Source organism: Macrobrachium nipponense, chromosome 19 (assembly GCF_015104395.2).
Source record: "Macrobrachium nipponense isolate FS-2020 chromosome 19, ASM1510439v2, whole genome shotgun sequence".
NCBI classification, from domain to species: Eukaryota; Metazoa; Arthropoda; class Malacostraca; order Decapoda; family Palaemonidae; genus Macrobrachium; species Macrobrachium nipponense.
This window is the reverse complement of record NC_061088.1, coordinates 54,558,156-54,571,782: the sequence shown is the minus strand read 5'-3', so window position 1 is coordinate 54,571,782 and position 13,627 is coordinate 54,558,156. Positions and strand designations below refer to the sequence as shown.

The 13,627-nt window shown below is 36.4% G+C and overlaps 1 protein-coding gene across 4 annotated transcripts in view; it reads left to right on the top strand.

The window, feature by feature from the left end:
• Positions 1-13,627, top strand: part of LOC135217025 (acyl-coenzyme A synthetase ACSM3, mitochondrial-like) — a 271,158-nt gene that overhangs the window by 62,958 nt on the left and 194,573 nt on the right. For 3 of the 4 annotated variants that reach the window (XM_064252622.1, XM_064252643.1, XM_064252635.1), the window contains exon 6: positions 6,790-6,984. In XM_064252622.1, coding sequence (XP_064108692.1) covers positions 6,790-6,984 — 195 coding nt within the window. The remainder of the gene's footprint in view (positions 1-6,789; positions 6,985-13,627) is intronic. The other variant, XM_064252627.1, reaches the window with a different exon arrangement.

Sequence of the window (13,627 nt, the reverse complement as noted above, 5' to 3'; positions counted from 1 at the left end):
TTCTATTGAACACTTGTAAGGATTCCATCAGTAGCCTGTGAACACAGTTATAGATGTACATTATGCTGACTTAGGAGGAGCGAAATAGTGAAAATAAATATAATTAAGAGGCATGGTAACAAATTAATCAGACAAAAGAAAAATACAATATAAGTAATTAAAACAAAAATACATATGTTATAACTGATGCATTTATTGCCAAATTTTAGATCGTAGAGTAAAGCAGCATTGATGAAGCATTCAATCATTACTGCCACATACAGTGTACGAGTACTTCGCTTGCAAGTTTTTAAAAAGAATGATACAAAGCAAAGAAAAAAAGTGTTCAAAAGTAGAAAAGTAAAACAAACAATGTTAGTGTAAATGTCAAAGGTCATTGTAGAACAACGTAGATATACAAGAGGTGCTTGTCTTTTAGATTTTTTGTACCATTCTTCAAGTTTATTTTTTATTTTTGATACCCCTCAACTTCATGCATAAAATTATTGTATAAATACAAAATTTATATATATATATATATATTATATATATATATATATATATATATATATATATATATATATATTATATATTGTAAAATTCATAATAGTATATGCACTAATGAATATGATGGTTAAAGTAGTTGTAAAATATATATGTACTACAAGCTTACACGAGATAACAGAAGTAATGGACTACAGATATTAGTAAGCTTATAGAACTTTACCATGAATTTTCTTATTAGTTGCAAATTTACATTCTGATAATTAACAATAAAGTTGTCACCAACAATAAACATTTTGCAAATTTAGAAACTAGAAAGGACTCCATCAGCCATATTAAGTGATGGATTTGAGTAAAATCTTGTTAGTCCCATTATATTTCCAAATGAAAATCTCTTCTTTTGTCATAAACTTTAGTCAGGAATATATTAGTAATGATCTTAATATCAGTATCAAAGGTCTATTACATGTTTCTAAGGGTCATTCTTTGTGCTAGAAACCTCAAGTATACGGGGATACGTATACTACATAAACCTCAAATATCAGTATTATCCAGTGACATTATAGCTGATTTGTGTATTTGTATATCTACCTTTAATTCGTAAATATTTAATTCATAGAAATGAAATATGAATTGGAAATATTAGGGCTATATTAGCACTATTGTTTCCATATATATTCTAATGTCAAATATATTGTATTAGTGTATTTAATGTTACACTTTAGTCGATTTTAATGATAGTAATTATTTGAAATAATTTTACCTACTGTTAAAGTTAGTCCGGATTTTGCGCCGTCAAGTGCGATTTGCATTCAAAATAATAAACGCAAAAATAATTTTGGTTGATCTGCAAGGACTGTCTCTGTAATCACCTATTTCCCACCAAGTGTCATTGGGTTGTTTATGTTCTTGGCAGAATCCTTCCTGCCATGTCCTTGTGCATATGGCGTCATTGGCGGTAAAATTTTGACATTTCATTGATCATTTCATTGTGGTTGTACTTATACATATAAAAAAGAAAGTAATAGTAGTGCAGAATATAAGAGGCAATTCGAAAAGCTATTAGATATGCTACTAGAATACAACATTCAACAAATAAATCACCTGCCAACAAGAAAGGAAAATACTTTAGACCTAGTATTTGTGAACGAGATGAATTATGTTAAAGAAATAATAGTTTATAATGCGAGTATTTCAGACCATAATGTCATAGAATTAACAGTCCATTCCAAAGCAAGTGAAAACAGGGATAAGCAAGAAATGAAAAAGTGGGAAGGATATGGAAAATACAACTTCTACAGTAAAAATATAAAATGGTCAGAAATAAATGAAGAATTAAACAAAGATTGGGATAACATTTTCGTAAGTGATGACATAAGGGTTAAATACGGAGATATTATATAAAATATTAGAGAAAATAGTGGATAAATATATACCGAAGAAGAAAAGTAAACATCAGTCATGCATACCAAGAGACAGAAGGATCTTGTTCCAGAAAATCAGAAAGTGGAAAAAAGGTCTTGCAAAAGAAAAAAATGCATGGAAAGTTATAGAACTAAAAAGTAAGATAGAAAATGCAGAACAAAAGATTATACAATCAAAAGAAAATGAAAAACGGGACTTGGAAGAAAAAACCCTAATAAATATCAAGAAAAATCCCAAACTATTATACTCATACGCGAAAAAGATGAATAAAAGAAGAATAGAAATTGGCCCACTAAGAATTGAAGGGAGATTAACGAATGAAAAAAAGGAAATGTGCAACATATTGGCAGAACGATATAAGAGAGAATTCACCCCTAGTAGAAGTAAGGGACGAAAATAGTGAATATTTAGCTGACATAGATATCAATGAAGCTGATATTGTGCAGGCTATTAATGAAATTAAAAATGGAGCTGCAGCAGGGCCTGACGGAGTTCCTGCTATTTTGTTAAAGAAAGTAGTTCATTCTATCGCAAAGCCACTTGCAATATTATTAAGACAAAGTGTAGATACAGGCAAAATTTATGATGAGCACAAATTAGCATATATTACCCCTACTTTCAAAAGTGGATCAAGACTAGAGGCAATTAATTATAGGCCTGTGAGTCTAACATCACATATTATGAAAGTGTATGAAAAGGTAATGAAGAAAAATATTATGAAACATTTAATAAAAAATAATTTGTTTAATATAGGACAACATGGTTTCGTACCCGGAAAAAGTACACAAAGCGGAAATGAAACAGATGTGGTTTATCTAGACTTTGCAAAAGCTTTTGACAAGGTAGACCATAATATTTTAGCGAAGAAAATTAGAAAACACAATATCGTGGATAAAGTAGGAAGATGGTTAAAAGAATTTTTACACAACAGAAAACAGATAGTTATTGCAAACGATGAGAAATCGGATGAAGCTCAGGTAATATCCGGTGTGCCACAAGGTACGGTGTTAGCTGTAATACTGTTTGTTATTATGATTGAAGACATAGACAGTAATGTTAAGGATTCGGTAGTGAGTAGTTTCGCCGATGACACAAGAATAGTAGAGAAATTCTTGTGATGAAGATAGGAACGCTCTACAAAGAGACCTTAACAAAGTATATGATTGGGCAGAGGTAAATAGGATGGTATTTAACTCTGATAAATTTGAATCAATAAATTATGGAGACAGAGAAGGAAAGCTATATGCATATAGGGGACCTAATAATGAGACAATCACAAATAAGGAAGCAGTTAAAGACCTTGGTGTGATGATGAATAGGAACATGTTATGCAATGATCAAATAGCAATTCTGTTGGCAAAATGTAAAGCAAAAATGGGAATGTTGTTACGACACTTCAAAACAAGAAAAGCTGAACACATGATTATGCTTTATAAAACATATGTTCGTAGTCCACTTGAATATTGCAATATGATATGGTACCCACACTATCAAAAAGATATTGCACAAATAGAGAGTGTACAAAGGTCCTTTACAGCTAGAATAGAAGAAGTTAAGGACCTTGACTACTGGGAAAGACTACAATCCTTAAAATTATATAGTCTAGAAAGGAGAAGAGAACGCTACATGATAATTCAGGCATGGAAACAGATAGAAGGAATAGCAGAAAACATCATGGAACTAAAAATATCAGAAAGAGCAAGCAGAGGTAGATTAATAGTGCCCAAAACTATACCAGGAAAAATAAGGAAAGTACACAGGACATTAATCCACTACGCACCAGCATCGATAATGCAGCGTCTATTCAATGCGTTGCTAGCTCATCTGAGGAATATATCAGGAGTGAGCGTAGATGTGTTTAAGAATAAGCTCGACAAATATCTAAACTGCATCCCAGACCATCCAAGATTGGAAGATGCAAAATATACCGGAAGATGTACTAGCAACTCTCTGGTAAACATTAGAGGTGCCTCACACTGAGGGACCTGGGGCAACCCGAACAACATGTAAGGTCTGTAAGGTAAGGTAAGGATCTGTACGGTGTTGTGCTTGTTTTCTGTTTGTGCATTATGTCAGCAAGCAGAAATAGAAGCCTTTGGTTTTATAAGAACGTGAACCTAATGTTTTAGTTGTGCATGATGGCCGAGTGCGTGTTAGCCTATTTGTAGGGGCACGAGTCTGCTTTTCTTTCCCATAGAGAAAAGATGAGTAATTCTGTGAAGTACTGGAAGATGGGAGAGACTGATAGGTTACGTAGACAGATCGTTATTATGCTGGGGTCACACATTCACGTATCACGACGGCGTATGCCCACGTATGTGGATCGTGGGCATCATTGTGGTGAAATGACCTTGAATAGCTGGTAAACAGGACACGGGCTAACGGACGTAAAGCGAGCACCGTAAATTGCGCCGCAAATGTACGTGCATAGAAAGCAAGGTCGGACGTCTACCTGAAACTAACGCCGATATTGTAATGTTCTATGTACGTCAACTTCACGTCAAGACCACGCCCACCGTTGTGGTGCCGCAGGGTACAAAAGGGCGGGCCTGTGAACAGAGCTTGCCGTTCCGTAAACAATCATTGTAACAGCTCGTCTCTTCGTTGTTTTCCTACAAATTTATCTATTTTAGTTTTATGGTAACTTTTTGATAGTAGCCATCTGTAATATATATAATATGTAATTAATGTAACATCACAAATAAATGAACATAGGATAGGTACTATATAAGACTAGCACTAGAATTTTCTTGCTTCGATTTTACCATTCAGACATACACTTAGACATATAAAACTGTTGACTATGGGCGATTTTTAATTAAGCGATATAGAATAACATCTAATAACTTATCAAACATTCTTGGAAATAAATAGGAATTCTACCTATTCAAGATAATATTTTTTAGATGTATATAAGAATTCCTCTCAGATATTTACATTATTTGTTACACCATTATTGTAAGACTGCAATTCAGAAGAAATAAATATCTTCGACAAGGGAACGTTCTGTCCCTCGTCAATTGGGGTGGCTTCATGGAGAGTTTCCGTGTCGCTGTCAGACTCATCAGTCAGAATCTCATCCAACTCCGACTCCTGTAGGTGGAAGTTGACATTTTCCCTGTCCTGAATGTCTGCAGGAGTGGTTGTAGGAGTGGCTGTAGGAGTCTTTTCCGGGCCGAAAGAAGGTCCTGCAAGATGTGACGTTGATGGTCCCTTCCTTGGTTGTTTTAGGAGGTTCGGCATCTTGAAGGGCGCTGTGGAGAGCTTGAAGGAAACTGCTGGTCTTGGGAGACGGAAACAACAGCTGACCTGAGGGTTGTTGTTGTTGTATTAAGCCAACACTTCTTGTTGGCACGGGCCTTTCCCTGACCTGAGGGCGCCGACCTGACCTTTTATACCACACTACAGCGTTGCCATGTCGTACAGGGTTGTAAATGTGTTAATCGGTTTCGCCGTAGGCTACAGCGCAATTAGGAGGCCCGCGTGCTTCGCCGCGGAAAGAAAACAACGACGGCGAACGATGCTGGTGACCCTAGCGCTTACCCCGCAGCATTCACCGTGGCTCCCACGTGCAATGCCTGGAGCTACGTCAGGTGACATTTGGCGTGACCACCCACGACTTGTTTTGAACATTTCAAAACTGGGTTGTTGTTTCTCTCTCTCTCTCTCTCTCTCTCTCTCTCTCTCTCTTCTTTGTTATTTTCTTTTGCGTTGTTCCAGTACAGTACTATAAATATCCTTTAATAAAATGTGGGAAAACCAAGCATAAAAACCCAAAACAAAACAAGGCCTGGTAACTGTTCAACAATCCCAGCGAATGTGTGTGTACGTACGTAACCTATGAGTGTGATCCATTTATCTTATGGGTTGTAAAAATAAGGAATGAGAGAATCGTATAGATATAAATGAGAATGGCGTAAATGATGAATAAAAAAAACGGAATGTGTGTTTTATTGTATAGGCTTCAATGTAGGTAAGTGATACTTCAGTAACTATTGTTCTCTCCCTATCTCTCTGTAGTACCTATCTCTGTACCATAGCTCGTACCTATCTCTGTACCATAGCTCAATACTATACATATTCCTTTAATAAAATATGAATTATCACAAGCTTAAAAACAGGAAACAAAACCATCTTAGCAAGTCGGACATCTGCCAAGCCCTCTTCATCCATCCAACACTGCATCCCCACCCCTTCCCAGCCAGGGAAACTTCTCCCCAGGTGCACCATCCTTCCAAAACAATCCCTTTTCTGAGTGACTACTTCTGCACAGCCTTGCTGGCCCCGCTCTCCCGTGACGCCCAGCTATCGGAAACTTCTCCATGACTCCCCCACCTTACAAAACCAATCTGTCTGTTCATTCGTGTTAGCAACTTAGCAATGTTACTAACATTTTCCTGAGGCCATGCAGCACTGTCAACCATATTTTTTCTTTTCTTTCTTATTTATATAAATCGTATCTTTGGGCCTCGGTCCCTTGTCCGGGTGTGTCGGATTATGTCACATTCTGGATAATGGTGATCTGGATAATAGACGACGGATTACTTATACCTGTTATGAAAGTGGAAACCCACCTAGCCTCCCCACGTCTTAGTGGCTGGTCATGAAGAATTCTGACAACAACATAAACATTCCAGTGCCACTTGAGGGAAACAGCAAGTGTTATATTGTTTGTTTTAATATCCATTGCACCTAATGGCTCAAAGATATAAGCTAACTTTAACATCAGGTAAATATCGAAATAATCAATTTTATCATGCAAAATTTTATTGAATTTCACTGTTGAAATAATTTAGGGGTATTCAGAGAATCAGTGAATTTATGATTAAGATGTAAATTCAAGTACTGTATTATAATTATTATTGTTTACCTAAAATCCAGTTTTGCTTCTAGATCAGACTGGACAAGTTATGATGACCTTATTAAGCATGCAAAAAGTGTAGCTGTAGAACCCTGCCTGAAAACCAAGAGGGATGATGTGGCTCAGATCTTTTTCACATCAGGCACAACTGGAAAACCCAAAATGGTCCCACATACTCAGGGCAGCTATGGAATTGGTCACATAGCAGCTGCGAAGTAAGTTTTATTTATTTTCTCGTACTGTAAGCCATCTAGGGATTTTTAAAAAGAATTTTTATATTGAATATGTTACTAAAATGAAGTATGTTCCATTGTATTATTGAATTTAAAATTGAAATTAATTTAATAACTAAAGGTTAACCATAGCAAAGAGTAATTACATAAGAGACAAATGAAATAAATTACTCAAAGGGAAATATAACTCATTGGCACTTAAATGTACCAAGTTACAACAAAGTACAAAGGATAAGGGCTATCAACCTTTTTTAAATTCACACACATCACTACACAACATTAGATGACAGGTCATCTCAAAAGTTGAGCCAAGAAGCTGTACGTTCTGTCCTGCATTCGGGTTTTATTGCCTTTATTTTTATGTTTTGATGAACATATATTTGGGATTCATGGTTTTCAGTATTTTTATATGCTGTATGTGTAAGTGTTTACATAATAAAAATATGGAATGTTAGTCCATATATATAAAAGACTAAAACTAAAGAGGTCAACCAGATTGCTTGCAGGAATGTGATCAGACTAGAGACGCTAAAGATGACGTATACAATAAAAGTAGGCTAAGATAACATGCCGTCACCTGTAGTCATTCATTTGTTTATAAACTCTAGTCCAAGCTCCCTGCTTGAGACAACTACCGCGACCTATAATTCAAACAGCCTACGTGATCTGTAGCGTGTCTCATTTTGATTGTGTGTTCGTATGTAACTATGTCATCTGATTGTATGTTCATATGTTCGAGCTACTATCTGCTTCCTTCATAACTTGTAACCGAGATGGTAGGCGGAGGAGAATAGAGTTAGCTATCGTCATTAGAAGACCTGTACCTCTTTACCTAAGCTTTATCATGTAGAGAGAATAGAATTAGCCATCATCATTGGCAGAAGCGATCAAGCTATCGTCATTAGAAGATTTGTACAATCATATCTGATCTTCACCATGCAAATTCAGAGAATATAAGTATTTTTGTACTTCGTGGTTTCTACTAGATCCTCACCTAATCACCGAATTATCATGAGTTTAACACATCGTCGTCAATAACCCAAGAAGATAATACCGACTTCGTTAGTGATCTACAAACCCCAAGACACTCCCATGAATATGGAAGTGCAATACCAACCGACTTAGCGTAAGATTATCGCAAGTCTAACATTACCTCATAGGGCGCCTTATTATACAAGGCAACAGCCCTAAAATATGAACTTCTCATATACTCAAGACACCAAAATACAACTTTAAGTTGAATAAATATATTTGTGGTTTTTATTTAGTACTTTCACTGAATTTTTATTTTAAAAAAGTATGTCAGTGACTTAATTGAAACCAATACAGTTTATTAGAATATTCTGAAGTATATAAATGATAGGGCAATTTTTAGAAGTAAAAATAGCATTTAAAATTTGCATTTTTCATTATATACTTTGTGAATGGCAGGTATAGATAAATATTACACTGAACTGAATACAACTCATAGAAAATGTGTTGAGTAATATGATATAAATAATTTACATTTTCCAAATTTATTTTGATATTTACAGTTATTTCTATTTAATCTTATAAAGTATTTACAGGAATGATCTTATTGTTTCCTTGTTTGATATCATTGTATCTTGCCAACTAATGGAGCCTGCAGGGGAGTTAAAATAATCAGTAAGGTGATCTCGTTGACCCTTGCAAGTAATGATTCCTCTCTGACAGCTTTGAGGATTTAGTTTCGTCAGACCTCCAGTGACCAGGTATGGCCTTATGTGTCACCGAGTCTTCTAGATTTGCCTCATTCATGGTATTAGGATTTCTTGTTAAAATTAAGTCGTGCAACACACAAGCGGCCAGCACTACAGACTCGATACAGTCATGCTGAAGATTTATGCTAGTGTGAAACACTGAATCTGTGGAAGAGAAATGGAAAATATTGATTTAATTATGAGATACGCATTTCTGTAGAAAAGAAATGGTGTAAAAAAGGAGTTTCATATTAATAAGTTTTTAAACAAGCAAACCAAATAAAGATAGTATAATACTTGTGAACAATACCTACCTGTTTGCTAGTATGCCAAAGGCATTCTCCTTTGTACGTCTTGCCCTGCTCAGTCGGTAATTAAAGATGCTCTCATGTGCTGTCAGATTTCGTGCTGGGTATGGTTTCATCATATAATCCCTCAGAGTGAAGGTGTCATCTCCAAAGAAGAAATAGGGAACTGCAGGTTTCTCTGCAGTCTCGTTTGGCAATCTTTCAGGGGTGGGCAGATTGGCTTCATTCCTATCAAGCATTTGACAGAACTGTGTCTTGGCAAAGACACCACCATCAGACTCGGAACCTATGTCACCTACATTGATGTAGGTCGATGTAGGTGTAATAATCGTAATGGTTAAATAAATGTTAGTTCTGAAGGGACAGCGTTTCTTGATGAGGCATTAGAGTATTACTTTCACCTTGATAGACCTATTTCCAAAAACAAGGAAGGAACATCTCATTTTCGTTTTTACAACTCATTTTGAAAGTAACAGGAACTTAATTATCTTATAAAGTAGTCCAGCCAACCTTTAGTAGTTATCTCTGACACATCACATCATTCACTCCTTAACTTCCAAGGGTTTAAGGCCATTGCCTTAGATGTCTCACAGCAGGAGAATATAAAATTCTTAGCACAATCTTTGACGTCTTCCCTCAAGGGTCTTGCACTTACAATCTTTTCCACATGAAAATTTCCTTGCAGAATATCCCAAACCACTCCGGAGTTTTGATTCAGTAAGTGATCAAGGCTCCCATTCTCGGTGAAAGAATTGCAAATGCAACCATAACTGATGTTTTGAATTCTCAGTTCAAAAAAGGTTATAAGGCTCCTCTGAAGGTCCTACAGAGTTTCTTAAGTGTCTGGCAAAGCTTTAAGTTGAACCAAACCTTGGGTAGTGATGGTTCTCAGAAAATTATATTTCGTACCTTTCGTCATTTTTCCACCCTTGTTGATATTCTCAATATCCTTCTCTTCCCACTCTGTTCAGACACAAAAGTTCTGAGTTTGGGAAGGGAATATCAGATAGCTGTTACACAACAAGGCCATCAAGCCAATCTTAATCTAGTCACCAAAGTCTTACCATTAATTTTTGTTTGTTTCCAAGACCTCAGAGAGGGACTGGAGGCTAGTACTCAAAATTTCCAGTTGCAACAAGTTTGTTCATTTTACTCCATATTCAATGCATTCCTTCATTTCAGTCCTGGTGGCCATTCGGCAAACGGACCATTTCTATTGACATTTAGAACACATACTTCCGATCAGGTTGATTATCTGGGGACGAAGATCAACACGCTCTTTTCAGTTTTTTTCTGACAGAGATGAATAGTCAGTTTTCTACCACACCCCTAGACCTTAATTACCCAGACCTTACGTTGTCCTTAGATGTCTCGGAGGCAGAATGGGGGGCCATTCTGAAAAACATTTGATGTCAGGGAGTTGGACTGTAGAGAAGAGCAAACTACTTTTAAACAACCCAGAGCTTTTGGTGTTATGCAATGGTCTTACACAAGCAGAACATCTAGTCAGAGACAAGATGATTGCAGTCTTTTCTTGCACTTCAGCCTCTCATTCTTACAAAAAGAGGTAAGGAGGCAAATCAAGAGATTTATTCAGACTAGCAAAGAAACTTCTCTCCTCTTTGGACAGTCCAGGAACATTAATCTTTTACTCACTTTGTCCCAGGGAGAAACAAGGTTATCACAGGCCAAATGAGCAGGAAAGGGCAGTCTTCCATCAGAATGGTATCTTCTTCCACAGGTATGCCAGGAGTTGTGGAACCTTTGGGGAGACCCATACATCAATCTGTAACTACGCAAAACACAACACTCCCAGTTGACTGCCTTCCATGCCAGTATCCTCAGGCATGAGCAGTAGATACCTTTCTTCGAGAATGGTAGAATCTAAACCTTTATGCATTGATAGCCCTTTGGTGGCCCCCAAGGGATTGGTTTCCTGAACTTCCACTCCTGGAGGTAGATGTTCCACTTGGTGTTGTTGAAGTAGGTCCCATCAAACCTCCACATGCCTCTTATGACTTCATGGATATTGTCAATCATCTGTTACGAGCTAGAGACTTTTCTAGAGTGGCGAGGAAAGTAATTCTTAAGTCTAGAAGGCCCTCCACTGTTAGATTTAAACCAGCTGTAGCTGTATGGTCCCAAAGAAGGTGGTCAAGACTTTTCAAACTGTCTGTCAAATACCAACTCCTTGGTGCGACTTTGTCTAGATCTTTCTGGTACCCACTCGGCCTATATTTAGATTCATTTTGAGATAGGAAATCTTAAAAATCACAAGAGTATATAGTTATTTCTTATGTGGGTTTATTTTGTTACCACAACTGGATCTTACAAATACGTAATCATGAGAGTTATTGTTTAAAGAAAAAAGAAGGTTGGCCAATACTTGCACTTTCCACATTCTTCCTGTTGCATTTAAATATCCTAATCTTCAACATTTTTCTCAGTAAGAGCCATATTTTTTTAGTTTGTGTCCAAACAGACTTGAGAGGTAGAATCTCAAGAAACTCTTCTCTTTTGAGTAGGGATTCTTTTTCACCCATGTTGTTTCTAAGGCTTCACTCTTCATACCTACAACAGGTAGTTTAATGTATCCAATAGCACACTTCCTACTCTCTTGGGTAGTATAGTTACCAGCATTCTTCTTTGGCTTATAAACAGTTTTTTCTTTTGCATAAATTCGGCGAGTCCTGCTGTCAATAAAATTTTACAAATCCTTATTCCAGTCTTTTAGTTAGAGCCTTCATGGGAAATACGTAGTAAAGAAAAGGTGGGGTTATGATTAATTATATCTAATCAGATTATTTTTCCTATAATGTTCATTTTATTCTATTGTCAACAAGAGGTAAACTGTGTAGTGATACAGTTTACCTTTTGTTTGCATGTATTGATCTCACCTTTTATCTTAGACATGCGTGTGAAAATACAATTCTGCAATTGACAATTGCCAATAATGATATTCAACACTATTTAGTTATTACTTTTAGGGCACAATTTTTCACAGATACAACATTCATTGAATAGAATGGTTTTCCCATTGTTAACTAGCTTTTTTATATTGTTTCATACTATCTCATTCTTTTCTTCACTTCATTATTACGGTTACTAATACGTACACACATTCAGGTAATGGGATTCTTCCATTTACTCCAGTATGTATAAACGCAGCAGCTGCTGTTTCGTCAACCTATACATACTGCTGTTATCAAGCGTACTTATTATACAAATATGGACCACCATGCGTTTTGTAACGTCATTAGGACAGAAAGGTAGTACAGTTGCCAAAGACCTATTTTTAAGTATTTACAAAAGATGGTGGCAAAATGTTGACAATAAAATTGAGCATCATAAGTTGAAAATAAGTTATATATACATATTATACATAAACGAATGTTAATTACACACGTTTAAATTCTTCAATTTTGTTATGCGTTCCTGTCAGCGGTCTTGTTTCACGTGGATGAAGGGATATCTCCCACACAATGACAATTGTCTTTCTGCCTCGCATTGGATGTTAAGGTTGGAGCATTGCATGACGATGCTGACTGCTGCTATCAATAAACAGCCATAGTTGCTGTCGTGAATGTTATGGCGACTTTCACTAGGTTCATGCCAATGTTATGCGGCTGATAGCCCTACCAATGGACATGTTCCAGCATGTGCACAAGTACAACTCGATAGGTAAATACGTCTGATTTTAAGCATTTTTCTTACAAAACTAAACTCATTTAAAATTATCAAAACAAAGCAATAAACGGAACTTAGGTGGCTCAGCACACTACACTTGGATAGATTCTATGTGGCCACGCGACCACTCAAAAACACTAAGAATTTAAAGAAATCCATTTATACCTTTCTTAACAAAACAAATGCCAATACATTTGTTAGAAGAATCTGAACATGCTCAATTATGATTAAATTCAATTAGTCCAATGATGACTACAAAAAGGAACGATTACTTACTATGTTTAATTCTGGTCAATCGCCGCCTCCCTCCATGCCCAAGCTCACACCCCATCGCCACGTACAAAACTTGGAAGCGTTGCTATCTAAACTACATTTATTGAGAGCAAATTTGGGGAGCGGCTTGGTTTTATACCGGAGCGGATCGAGATAGTAATTTTAGTTTGAAGTTATTTTCTTTAAGAAGGAAACATTCCTTCGTTTTTCATATAATTTATAAGATAACAAGAATTTAGTGATTAAGCTATGAGGGAGGAGAGGCGATGACTAATAAATGTGTACATACAGAAAGGAACCATTTCACTGCAGCCGCCGATCTGCCTTATACTTGACAGTTCGTCTTACATTGCAAGCTGGGAAAAGATGGAGGCCCCTCTGAAAATTCGTGCACTAATTTTTCGCAACAGTTGCATTCTTTGTGTATGATTTGGTGTTCATAAGTAGTTCTTTTAAGGATGTTTTTTTATTTTTTTTTTATTTTGGGTATCTACAAAGTGCTGGTGAATAGCGTCTTGATTCCTATGTGCCTGCATGCGTTGTTTCAGTGGAGTGGTTGTGCCCAATATATAATTTTTGCATTTTTGTGGGGACTGACATTTCCCAATTCTATCGTCAACACTAACACAGTCTTTT